This window comes from Anastrepha ludens, chromosome 4 (assembly GCF_028408465.1).
Source record: "Anastrepha ludens isolate Willacy chromosome 4, idAnaLude1.1, whole genome shotgun sequence".
NCBI classification, from domain to species: domain Eukaryota; kingdom Metazoa; phylum Arthropoda; class Insecta; order Diptera; family Tephritidae; genus Anastrepha; species Anastrepha ludens.
In genome coordinates this window covers 15,308,056-15,320,683 of record NC_071500.1, presented here as the reverse complement: position 1 = coordinate 15,320,683, position 12,628 = coordinate 15,308,056, and the positions used below count along the sequence as shown (strand labels likewise).

At 36.9% G+C, this 12,628-nt stretch overlaps 1 protein-coding gene across 1 annotated transcript; it reads right to left on the bottom strand.

Moving 5' to 3' along the window:
• Positions 1-4,472: 4,472 nt before the first annotated feature.
• On the bottom strand, positions 4,473-7,437 carry LOC128861000 (uncharacterized). The gene is made up of 3 exons (XM_054098846.1): positions 7,219-7,437; positions 4,786-4,953; positions 4,473-4,706 (listed from the first exon to the last, which is right to left on the bottom strand). Exons 1-3 carry the CDS (start codon positions 7,435-7,437, stop codon positions 4,542-4,544), a joined length of 552 nt encoding a protein of 183 aa, XP_053954821.1. The 3' UTR covers positions 4,473-4,541.
• Between the last annotated feature and the right edge of the window lie 5,191 nt (positions 7,438-12,628).

Below are 12,628 nucleotides of genomic sequence, written 5' to 3'. Positions count from 1 at the left end.
CTTCTAAAGCTAACAAAGCCACAGCTCTCGAATTTGATAGGTATCCTTACCGCACATTGTCCTTTAGGTGCAGAAGTCCTGTCTGCAGAAGTTTTCTGTATGATGAGGTGGAATCATCTCTTTCTTCTTAGCTGCCCTGCTTTCGTCGGGTACAAATTTACACATCTGCGCTCTTACTTTTACGCTATGCCTGCCGAGATTGCCGGTTTAGATATGACACACCTGGTGAAGCTCCTCCGTGAAGCTGTTAATGCAAACATAAATCGCCTGTTGGTCGTCATCCCCTAATCCAAAGCCCCTTCTCCCTTTTTTTCGACTTGTCTGGCTTCTTCCCTTTTCCTTTTCCCTCCTCGATCCTCGATAGGCTTAGTCGACGTCTTTATGATATTGATTTCGTTCATCTGCTGCCAAAAACTGTTCTTTGAACATATAAATAACACTTAAATTATAACATTTGAGACTTTTTGCTCAGCCTCAATTGGCTTGCGTATGCACGAGATATAATATTACTCACATTATTTTTATATACTCACACTGACGTTGTTAACCGGTATCCGAAAGAGCTTCGCATGGATAGATAGTGCGACTTCTCCTCGCTTTGGAATACTTAGGCGACATTTTTGAAAATCTGCAAAAGGTTTATCCAAGGCTGTACATTGGATATTGGTGAATCTTACGTAAGAGTTGGCTAGAGGAAATAACGCCAAAAAAATGGTTAGCGAACCCCAACAGTACTTATTAGAGGTCGGCATTTCAATAAAATATATTTCAATGAACATTTGCCAAGTAATTATAGTGCAGTTGTTAAGTTGTTCGAAGCTACGCGTGTGCAGCCATTAATGAATATTCTTACACACATACAAAGTATAGTAAAACCATTGCACTTGGGTTTAAACTGAAAAGAATTATATCTCGGTAGGAAATTCGTCTCTAAAATATTAGTTTTTGGAAGGTTTATATGCTACTTTAAAAAAAATAAGGCAACGCTTTTTCCAATTCCCACAGCTATACAGGGGTAAGTCGGTCTTGCGGGAAACCCTGAAGTTGGAGAACACATCTCAGTTCCCAAAACTTAAGAAATGCCTTTACAAGGAACTCTGCTCACCAAGCTTTTTGCCGAAGACCGGATGGCAGCTTCACAGAAACAGGGCAGGAAACACTTGAATAACTCATGCAAACACACTTCCCTGGATGCCAAAGAATGGACGAAAAATACACAAAGTTCTAGCAGTTCTGGAATTCAGATAGATCAACTGGGAAGGGACATTATCTGTGAGACTAAAGTAACCTGGGCGATAAACTCCTTGCAAGTCAGGAGGGAATTATTTTATTTTTTTTATACGATTAATTTATGCTTTGTTAAGATCTTTAGGGAATCCCTGTCTTCAGGGTATATTCCTAACTTACCGAAAAAGTTTAGGGTAGTCTTTATTTCTGAAACGGGGAGACCGGGCCATAATATAGCGAAAGATTTCAGACCAATTAGTCTCTATTCGTTTTTACTCAAAACATTAGAAATATTTATTGAGTACTCCTAATGCCGAGAACTTCAGCAATGCGCAACATGCTTACCAGAAGGGTAGGTCTATAGAAACAGCACTGCACGAAGTTGTTGCAACAATAGAGAAATCTCTTAAAAATAAGGAGCGTTCAACAATATTGGAAATCGACAAATTCAGCGTTGACGAACATAGGTTCGAACGAAAAGATTATTCGATGGATGGGCAATATGTTATCTAATAGAGAAATTACCTCGAACATAGGTATCACTAGTCTAGGAAAAACAGTTGCCAGACGAACCTAAAAATCACACACAAATCCATTCGACTACGGGGGCGTCGGACATAATTAAAGTTCACCCGGGTTATCACCAATTACTAGCTGCGCCATTTGCCATGGGCATCATTTGCCAGAAGACGGTCGGAATAATTTGAAGTTTTAGGTAGCATTCACTAAAAAATAATTAATCTGGTATGCCCGGCATTTGGCAACTTCGCAGATGTTGGAAACCACAATAAAGATATTTTTGGTATTGATTTTTTTACAGTAGTAAAATTAAGTATGTTCATATGTTCATTTGGGAGATAGTTCCTGTGGGTATGATTCCAATTAATACTCACAAACTCACAAAAGAAGTATTGAGACTAAACGTTTCTCTAACAATTTTAATAAAGCAGTTATTGGCAATTATGTATTTATACGGTCATGATAAAATCATGCCGTTTAAGTGAAATCCATAGTTAGTGTGGGAAAATTGGTGCAGATTTTTGATGAAATTTAAATAGAAAAAAACCAAAATGTGATCAAAGCTATTGGGTCGAAATTTTTGTATTTCTGTTTGTGTTTCAGAAACATTATAGAAAAACGATATTTTTTAAATTCATACTGATAGTAAGCCTCAAACATTTCATGCATACGAGGTGTGTCCAGAAAATAAAGTTCTCAAAAAATATTTATTTATTCAGCAGTTTCTATTTTATCTGCTTCAAAGTATTCCCCATCAGATATAGTACACTTGTGCCAGCGTTTTTTCCAATCCTCGAAACAGTTCTGATATGCAATTTTTGGTTTGTCCTTCAGCACTCTCAGTTTTATCTCCTTAATCGTGGCAAAATGGCGTCCTTTAATGGGTATTTGCAATCTTGGAGAACAGGAAAAAGTCGCAGGGGCCAAATCTGATAGATACGGTGGCTGAGGCATGATAACGGTGTTGTCTTTAGCCACATACCATAATCTCTTACAGGCAAAGATGAGTGCTCAGGTGCATTTTCATGATGCAAAAGCCATGCAATTTTTTTCCACAACTTCGGGCGTGTTTTTCGTATTGCTTCAAGCAAACGGGGCATAAATTCAAGGTAATACTCCTTATATACCATATGACCTCGTGGTGAGAACTCCTGATGCACTACGCCATGGTAATCGAAGGAAACAGTGAGAAAAACCTTTATATTTGATCGCACTTGGCGTGCTTGTTTTGGTCTTGGCTCTCCTGGACTCTTCCATTTGGACGATTGGGCTTTGGTTTCGATGCCATAACCATAGACCCATGATTCGTCACCCGTTTTGAACCTTTCCAGCAAATCTGGATCATCGTTGACATCATTCAACAATTCCTGACTGATGCTCATGCGACGTTGTTTTTGCAGCAATTTTGGAACGAACTTCGCTGCCACACGCAGCAACTTCTCTAACTGTGCTTCGATGATTCTCCATAACAATTTTCTTCACTTTCTCAACATTTTTATCGGTTGTTGATGTGTTGGGGCGTCCAGAGCGAGCGTCGTCATTGCCATTTTGTCGAACTTTTCTGAAAAACGTGTACCACTTGTAAACCTTTTTTTTTACTCAGAGCATTCTCACCGTATGCCACTGTCAACACTCAATTCCATTCTACTTTTATTTATTCAAATTACTTCTATTCAATTTGAAGTAAAAAATGTTTGCAAATAACACAAAATTAAGAATCTATTTAGTTTTGCTCAATAGGCAAAAGGTGTCAGCCTTGAATATGGCCTTGAGTCGGTCCAGGAACGAATTGTGAGCTGATGGAATGTGACTGGCAGGTATTTTGGCCCACTCACGGACAGTGGTGTTTTTCAGCGCCTCGAGACTGGTGAATCTTTTAGTTCGGTTCTTGCTCTCCAAATGGCCCAAAGAGAATAATCCACCGGGAGCGAGGTTCGAACTAAAAGATTGTCGAGTTTCGAGGCGCTGAAAAAAGCCATTGTCCGCCAGTGGGCCATAATATCTGCAAGTCACTTTCAAGCAGCTTGCGATTCATTTCAAGGCCGTAGTCAGAACAAAAGGTGGTCATATCAAGCAAAAGTAAATTGATTCTTAATTTTGTATTATTTTCACCCATTTTTTACTTTGAATTGAATAAAAGTAATTTTCCAAACTTTTTACCTTTTTAATTGGTTACATTTCAAGTACCGGACCCTATAGAAAGATGAAACTCTATGTATATTTGGACATCTTATAGCATTAGTAAAAATGTAGAGGGTAAGCCTTTCGATATTAGAAAACAAATTTTTATTTGACATACAAGGGACACCCTAATAAATATACATCTAAAATTAGTTTTGTTTGTGGTAAAATTATATTAAACAACGAATATGAAACAAAGTCAAATGAGTTAACAAAATACAATGTATACAGATATTTTTTTTAATCCACCTAATTATTATGGTGGCGGCCGCCGTAGCCGAATGGGTTGGTGCGTGATTACCATTCGGAATTCACAGAGAGGTCGTTGGTTCGAATCTCGGTGAAAGCAAAATTAATAAAAACATTTTTCTAAAGCGGTCGCCCCTCGGCAGGCAATGGCAAACCTCCGAGTGTATTTCTGCCATGAAAAAGCTCCTCATAAAAATATCTGCCGTTCGGAGTCGGCTTGAAGGCAAATAGGAGGAGGAGCTCGGCCAAACACCTAACAGAAGTGTAGGCGCCAATTATTTATTTTTTTTATTATTATGGTTATGACATAATGAATATGTTTTTTTTTTTTTTTCACAGGCCGAAACTTGGATATATCATTGCATCTAGCGATACTTTGTATCCAGTTTAATTGAGAAAAAGGCTTTTACATCTGCCTTCCATTCATTGTATGCGGCGACCATTAACTTAAACATATAATCTCCTTCTGGAACTGGAAGAAGGCCAAACATTCTGTCAAATAGTACCAGATTCCTGACAATGATGTCATGCTATATGAATAAAAGAGATTTAAATCGATTATAAATTCTCCATTTGAGCACAATTCAGCTTGCATACAGATATACGTACATTATAGGGGCACGTGTGATTAATATTCGAATCTTTTAGAACGATGTCAAAAAATATTTTAAGAAAAGGGAAGCGATTTCTGTTAGCCATAAATGCGCAGAAATCTGTAGAAACATTATATAAAAACGGTCGATAACCACTGGCTCTCTTAAACAGGCTTAAGTTTATCTATAAAAAAAGAAAAATAAAAACGAAAATTAGAAAACAAGAAAATTTAAGTAAACTATTTATTAGCGAGTTTATATGCATATATGTAATGTTTTTAAATAGTTCGGTAACAAACCGCCGATAGATAGATTTAAACTCGTATATAAATATATCTCCTGTAATATGAAATCAGGCATATCGCATCTGGTGAATGAAGGATAATATTTTATATCTATATTAAAAAAAATTGTTGTACATAACCAGTTGTGCGCGTTTTAGGCCTGATACTTCCATCATCGACCAGATATTGCCCGTTCACCGATTTCTGTAAAAAATCATGTAATAAGGAGCGGCACACCCAATATCTTTGTTAAATTTACGACGAACAACTGCACAGAAATGAATCGCCAAATCGGGGCTTTAAGCTAATTCATCGATTACGGGGTTAGAGATAGTCAGAATTTTCAAACAATGTATCTTTTTTTTTGCATTTTCTTAAATTATAATACTTTGAAAATATTTTGGGCAAATTTGATGCGAATCCGATAAATACTCTTCGAGCTATTCGACAATTAACAAAGTGCGCTCCGGAAAGCGATAGCAAAACTTTATATGCGTTTTTCTATGTTTTTTGAACTGGTGGCCACTGTAACTCAAAAACCGCTTGGTATATTTCAATAAAATTTATACTGCTCTTGAAAAACATAAAAAACTAGTACCTGATCGAAAGATTTTTTTTTCACAAATTTTGATTTTTTTTTAAACAATTAATTGTCGGTTTTTTCTCAAAAATATGAAAAATATTTCCTGAGGCCGCCATATTGTTAATTTTGATTTTAGATGAATCTCCCAGGACTTGTGATGATCACCGCAAGGGACTTCTGAAGAAACGGGTTCCACACAAACAGCGATTTCTTTTAGAATTATTATTATTATTATTGTATTTTTTTTTTAATTTTGCTAAATTCAAGTCGAAACCTCATGTATTAATGCTACGTTTTTATTTTTGTAAAATAAAGCAATTGACTAGCAAAAAAAATTATTGAAAATCATCATTTTTTCGAGCCTCTGACTACCCCTAGTAACCCCTTATGCTATCAAGTAATCGCAAAAAGTAATCTCGCATGCCCCTAAATACTTCAGAATACTCAGATAATATTTGTTGGTCTGTTCATGAAGCAAATAGTTTGCAACAATTGGTATTCATCTATCCAAAAAATGGCATTCCCTTTTGAGGGAAAGTTGCAAGTTTTTACTGCATAAATTTTTAATTTCAAGAATTTGCAAGTGAGAAAAGCAGCTGATCGCAAAGAGAAATTAAACACGAATTAATAAATTTAAATAAAAATGATGAGTAAAATGGAAAATGTAATTAAATACATTTTAGATAATATTTATAAATTTGAAGTCATATATTAAATAGGAATCGGCCAAGGATATAGAGGAATGTACTGCTGAAGCACAGCCTCCAGTCACCGCTGCTGCAGTTTCCGAAATACAAATCGAAAGCGTTGAAGGTATCTTTTGTGTTTTATGCTTGTACTTCTTGGTTATTAACTAATTTGGCAATATATTTACGCACATACATAGACGGAAGCAAGGAAAATATGAGGAAAGCTATGATTGCACTCACATTGACACAACAATGCAATTGATAATGGAAAGTTCTTCATGTGACACTGATGCTGAAATGGAACAAATTATTGTGTATAAAAATCACGTTATTTTGCATTTTATTTGTTTCATTGCTTTTAAATTTAATACGAAGTAATTCTGCTTAATTTTTATTTCACTTTTTGTGATTTCCCCCGCCAACAATTTAATCAGCTGTTCGTAAAACTTGATATTTTTCTCTTTGGAAGCGAATTCTCGGAAATTAAACGACTGGCAAGTTACTGAATAATTTTTACATGAACAAAAATAATATTTTTCATTTACAGGGAGAAAAAGATTGTCAAAAAAATACGCGATTGGTTTTTGTTGGCAAATGTACCTGGCTTTCATAAAAAAAATATCAAAACTAAACAAGAAATAAATAAATTGTAAAACATGCCAATAAGTCCTGGTGCTATAGGTATTTAACGCAGTGCGTATTGTATGTGATGACGAAATTTTTTTATCCCGTTCTATTGAGAAATAAAATAAAATAAAATCTTTATTATATCGTTACCAAAAACTGTTGAACATATAAATAACACTACAATTATAACATTTGATACTTTCTTCTTAGCCTCAATTGGCTTGCATATGCACGAGATATTACTCACATAATTTCAATATACTCACACTGACGTTGTTAACCGGTATCTGAAAGAGCTTCACATGGATAGATAGTGCGACTACTCCTCGCTTTGGAATACTTAGGCGACATTTTTGAAAATCCGCAAAAGGTTTATCCAAGGCTGTACATTGGATATTGGTGAATTTTACGTAAGAGTTGGCTAGTCGAAATAATGCCAAAAAATAGATTAGCGAAACCCAACAGTCTTTCGTAGAGATCGGCATGTCAATAAAATATTTTTTACATTAACATTTTCCAAGTAATTATTGAACAGTTATTCAGTTCTACAAAGCTATTAATGTACATCCATTAATTAAAATTCTTACACACATACAAAATATAGCAAAGTCATTGTACTTCGGTTTAAACCGCGTAGAAAATTACCTCGGTAGGAAATTCGTCTCTAAAATAGTAGGTTTTGGAAGGTTTATATGCTTCTTTAAAGAAAATCAGGTAACGGTTTCTTCGCCGTCTAATATATCGTTTATGATTGATATTCCAATTTTTATCATTCATCTTACAGCTTTGCAGGGGTGCCGGGTAAGGCGGTCTTGCCAGAAAGCCCGAAATTAGAGAACATATCTGCGTTCTCAAGACTTAGAAAATGTCTCTCCATTGAACCTTGCACACCAAGCTTTTTGCAAAGACTGGATGACAGCTTCACAGAAACACTTTAATATCTCATGCAAACACATTTCCCTGGATCCCAAGAATGAACGAACAATACACAAAGTTCTAGCAGTTCAGGAATTCAGATAGATGAAGTTGTTAGGGAGACTATCTGTGAGACTAAGGTAACGTAGGCGGTAAGCTCCTTCCAAGTCAGGAGGACCGGACGGAATTATACCAGCAGTCAATAGGAACGATTAATTTATGGTTTGTTAAGATCGTTAGGATGAGATCTGGCAAGTTAAGATAAAAAACAATATTCTCCAGGAGGCCAATAGGTCACGGAGAGAAGAATATACGTGTGTTACAATCAGGCTAATTTGGCCGCAAATATCATAGTTAAGAGAAGATCAGGAGAGTTGCTCAACCTCTCAAGAGAGAGCATTTCCAAGGTCGTAGCTTGTGTCACCTGTCATTGGCTGTTAGGTTGGAATATTTTTGCATGATTACTGCAGAAATTGTAGAGACGAGGAAGAGGAAGAAAGAGTAGAACACTTCCTCTGTAATTGCCGAACCTTAGCTGGGATTAGGGCACAGTTGCTAAGAAAATACCATTTTGACTTTCTTACGGATAAAGCCTATCCCATGCTTCATAAGAGCGTCTCAATGGTTCCATGGTGAAAGAACACTGAGGTTGCCGTGTGACGCAGTGGTACCACAACGGACCTACGTGGTCTAAGCGAGTTGGCTATTCTAAGCCGACTGCCACAAAAACCTAACCTAAGACCTTTAGGAAATCTCTATCTTGAGGGTATATCCCTAACTCATCGAAGAAATTCAGGGTGGTCTTTATTACCGAAGCGGGGAAATCGGGTCATAGTACTACGAGAGATTTCAGACCAATTAGTCTCTCTTCGTTTTTACTTAAAACATTAGAAGAGTTATTGTTATTTTTATGTATTTAGTTTGACAGTAGTCACACGTGATCGGTAAAAGAAAAACCCTACTTGAAAGAGTACCTCCAATCTGATGACCCTTTACGAATAATACCAAAAAACTATTCAAAAGAGTATTTGGTTCGGTAGTTGTCATTTTCCGTGGAATGCTCCTAAGCTACGCTTGTTCACGATTGTTCTATGGCGACTTAATTTAACTGAAATTGATCGATCATGAATCCATGAGGTCAACAGACAGATTAATGCACCAAAAATGCTGTTAATTAATATCGATATTGCAAATGGAACATAAACTCTTCATCAATTCTGTTTTTCAATGGCGACTAATAGGTGATGCGTGTTGGTTTTAATTGTAATACAATATTTTATAAATTGAGCGATTTGCTCTTCTGTGTAAGTGTGAGTGTATGTATGTATGTAGTATTACATATTACGAATTATGAGTATTTTTTATTTGACTATAGACACTTTTTTCCAAAATTATTTTTAGGAAACAAATTATATTTTCAACTTACCCTATGATCTGAAAGTACCAGGAATGTTTAAATAAGACAAAACAGATTTAAATTCCAGGCAAATTTAGTTTATCTCCTTCCAAATATGACCCGTCAGAAGCAACATGGATGTGCCAACGTTTAACCCAGTCCTCCATGCACCCCTGGTAGGCCGACGAAGGGTTGGCTTTCAGTTCCTTCGTCGCATTTTATTTGATCTCCTCTATCGACTGAAATCTCCTTCCACGAAGTGGTAACTTCGACTTGGTAAACGAAAAGAAGTCACACGATGGTATTTACTTTGTGTTTGGTAAAATAATCCAGCACAATTTGGGCTCGGTGCGATGGCGCGTTATCAATACGTAAAGTCCAAGAATTGTTTGTCAACATTTCCGGCCGGCCAGGCAGACACTAATAATCCGTTGGCGCTAAAAGGTGAGATATGTGCGTCTTACAATCCTACCAACATAAGAAAAAAAATATGGACCGGTTCCCACGTGCGCAGTTCATTTAAATCAAACATTCCCGGTACTTTCTGATCATAGGGTATGTATGCGCCTTTGTATTGGGTTGGGGAATAAGTTTGAAGCGTTTTTACCGAAGACGTTTATTTAAACAAAAAACAATAATTATATCAATAAGTCAATCAGTTCTAAATTTGCCGTTGCTGTTTACAACCTCTTCCCACCTTTCGACCAATTTCTGGATGCCGTGGCGCCAAAAATTGCCTGGTCTGGTGTCAAAGAAGTTGTTGATCCAGTTTTCAAGGACCTCTATGTTTCTTTGTTCGAAGGTAATGGCTTTCATATGGTTTAACAGGGAGCGGACAAGTAAGGTGCAAAGTCCGGAGAATACGGCGTATACTGAAGGGCCTCCCATTCGAGGTCTTGAAATGCGACTTTGACAACTTGTGCAACATGGGGCCTAGCGTTGTCGGGAAGGAGTATGGTTTGACCATGTCGATCAGGTATTTTCATATTGATATATAGGCACCATTTGGGCTGTTTATGACCGCGAGTTGCTCGTTGGCGGGCGAGATGCTGAGAAGCAATTTGAAGGCGATTTTTTTCACTGAGCTCGTCAAGCACCTAGGCTCAGAATCCCTCCGTAAATCCCATTGAATGAAGGTGATTGAGGATCGTTTAATGATCGCAGCTAAATTTTTCTGGCCTTTCACGACTTGTTTGACGATCGTTCTCCTGCAAATGTGATTTGAGAAGTTCTTCATCGAATTCAGAAAGCCTTCCGCTGCGGGACGTATCATCGACATTAAAGTCGCCATTTTTGCAAACCATTTCCGTCTATAACACCTTCTCCATACACGTCGCAAATGTCCCGGGTTGTTTCGGCAGCATTTTCCAGTCGATGAAAAGCAAAGAGGAGCAGGTGTTGATTTTTGCCTCCTGGGTTTTCCATTTCTAAGCCGCAAAACTAATACAAAATTAAATAATTCAAAAATACAATTAACATACCTGTAGTTTTCTGGAGTGGCAGGAGTTCTATTGAATGAATATGTATTTATCTTTCGCCTAGCAGCAAACAAATCGTTGTAAAATGAAGAAAAATATAAAAACGCTATGAACGTAATCCCCAACCGATACTCATTTCTCACCAAACCCTAATTTAGTTAAGACTAAATTAGTTAAGATTAGTCGACTAATCCATATACGGTTTATTTTGGAAATTTTTGGACTTTAAGCCCAAAGTGACTGGTATTCTCACACTACAGACGCCATTGGTGTTTTTTTTTGCACATCTCATTTTACCCCCAAGCTATCCGAAAATTCGACAGTGGAGTGGAGTGACCAAAATAAACACTTTATATAAACCCCCCAATATATGCACATATGTATGTATGTACATGCTTATGCAGGTTGATATCAAAAACAAGTCCCGCCAAATACTCAATCAAAATCTAATACCTTAACATTTGTTTACACCATCATTCTTCGTTTCATACGCAAAATAAATATGAACAAATATGAAATATTAACGATGTTGTTTGTCTGTATGTGTGTGCTCGCGATTGCCTGAACGGCTTTCAAACAAATCATCTATTTGTTTAAATTTCAACACTTCATAGTCTTCTGCTCGATACAATTGAAAACACTGCGCATTCATCAAGTGATTTCCGTTTTCATCGAATAATAAACAACCCCAAACACACCATCACTGGTTGAAAGGCAGAGGAGGATAGAGAAATGCTTCGATAGACACTTTTTTGTACCCACAGTTTGTAAGAATGAAATTAAAAAGATTAAAAACGAATTATAAACATGCAAATGAAATTAATAATCGAAAAATCCAAATAAATATTGGCAGTTCTAGCTAATGCTGAGTCAATGGATGAAGCAAAGCCAGGCGGCAAAGTAGTTTGCCGGTCTGCAAGTTGATTGTGGGAAGGCCTGACTACTACGTATATGTACATGTGTGCATGTGTGTATGTACACTCGGCGACATTACTACCGCGGCACCTCAAATTTTTCTCTGGAACTAAGCGTATTCTCTTTTCGCGAAAACATGTCACCTCATTATACAGCTATATTACGACCTATGAAAATAGTTTTTAGTTCATATGAGAACAGAAAAGGAAATTTTCAACACTTTCACAAATTATATACAGTGTACTCTCTCTTAAGTGGGCACTTAGGAACTGAAAAATTTTTCCTCTTATAGGAAAAGTGTAATTTGTGGCTGATCTTTCTTATTTAATCCGATTTATTTCCCAAAAACCGAACATATTTGACAAAGTAAACAGAAATTCCATTGCGATTCAAAAACACGATAATTTCGAGTTTATTTATTCTAAAAGCTTTTCGAAAGAGTGTTTCAGGTCATTGACTGGAAGCAGGAATGTTCTTCAGGATATCGGTACAACCATTTTGGATGGACTCTACGGACACAAAACGTTTCCCTTTCTTGGCCAAAAGCAATTTCTCGTATAGGCAGAAGTCACAGGGAGCCATATCAGGCGAATACCTACTAGGTGAGTGGTTGATGGTTAAAAATCAGTCACAAGAGTGGATCCATGAGATGGCGCATTATCCTAGGAATAACTTCGCTTCCACTGAACCGAATGTCAGCACGCTTTCACTGGAAGTCAGCTAGGGGTGTAGCTTCCAACGCACTAACTCATTAAAGAGAGGGCTTATTTTGGACTTCACCTGGTTTCTTCTTTTATAAAAATTATTACTATACGGAAGGTGGGAGGTGCTATTGACCAATATTCCCATTTTCAATACCAAACTATCATCGACAAAGAGTAATGGGTGTACCAAGATTCACTGCAATAACACATGGGCTAACGTTTTTTTCGTTCAAAATTAGTTTTATTCATCAACGAAATTTCCATCAAG

Coding starts and splice junctions, on each gene's coding strand:
- LOC128861000 (XM_054098846.1), bottom strand. CDS start 7,437: ATGCCGATCTCTACGAAAGACTGTTGGGTTTCGCTAATCTATTTTTTG. Junction 4,954..7,218: donor TACCGGTTAACAACGTCAGT/GTGAGTATATTG, acceptor CTTTTTTTATAG/ATAAACTTAAGCCTGTTTAA. Junction 4,707..4,785: donor ATCACACGTGCCCCTATAAT/GTACGTATATCT, acceptor TTATTCATATAG/CATGACATCATTGTCAGGAA.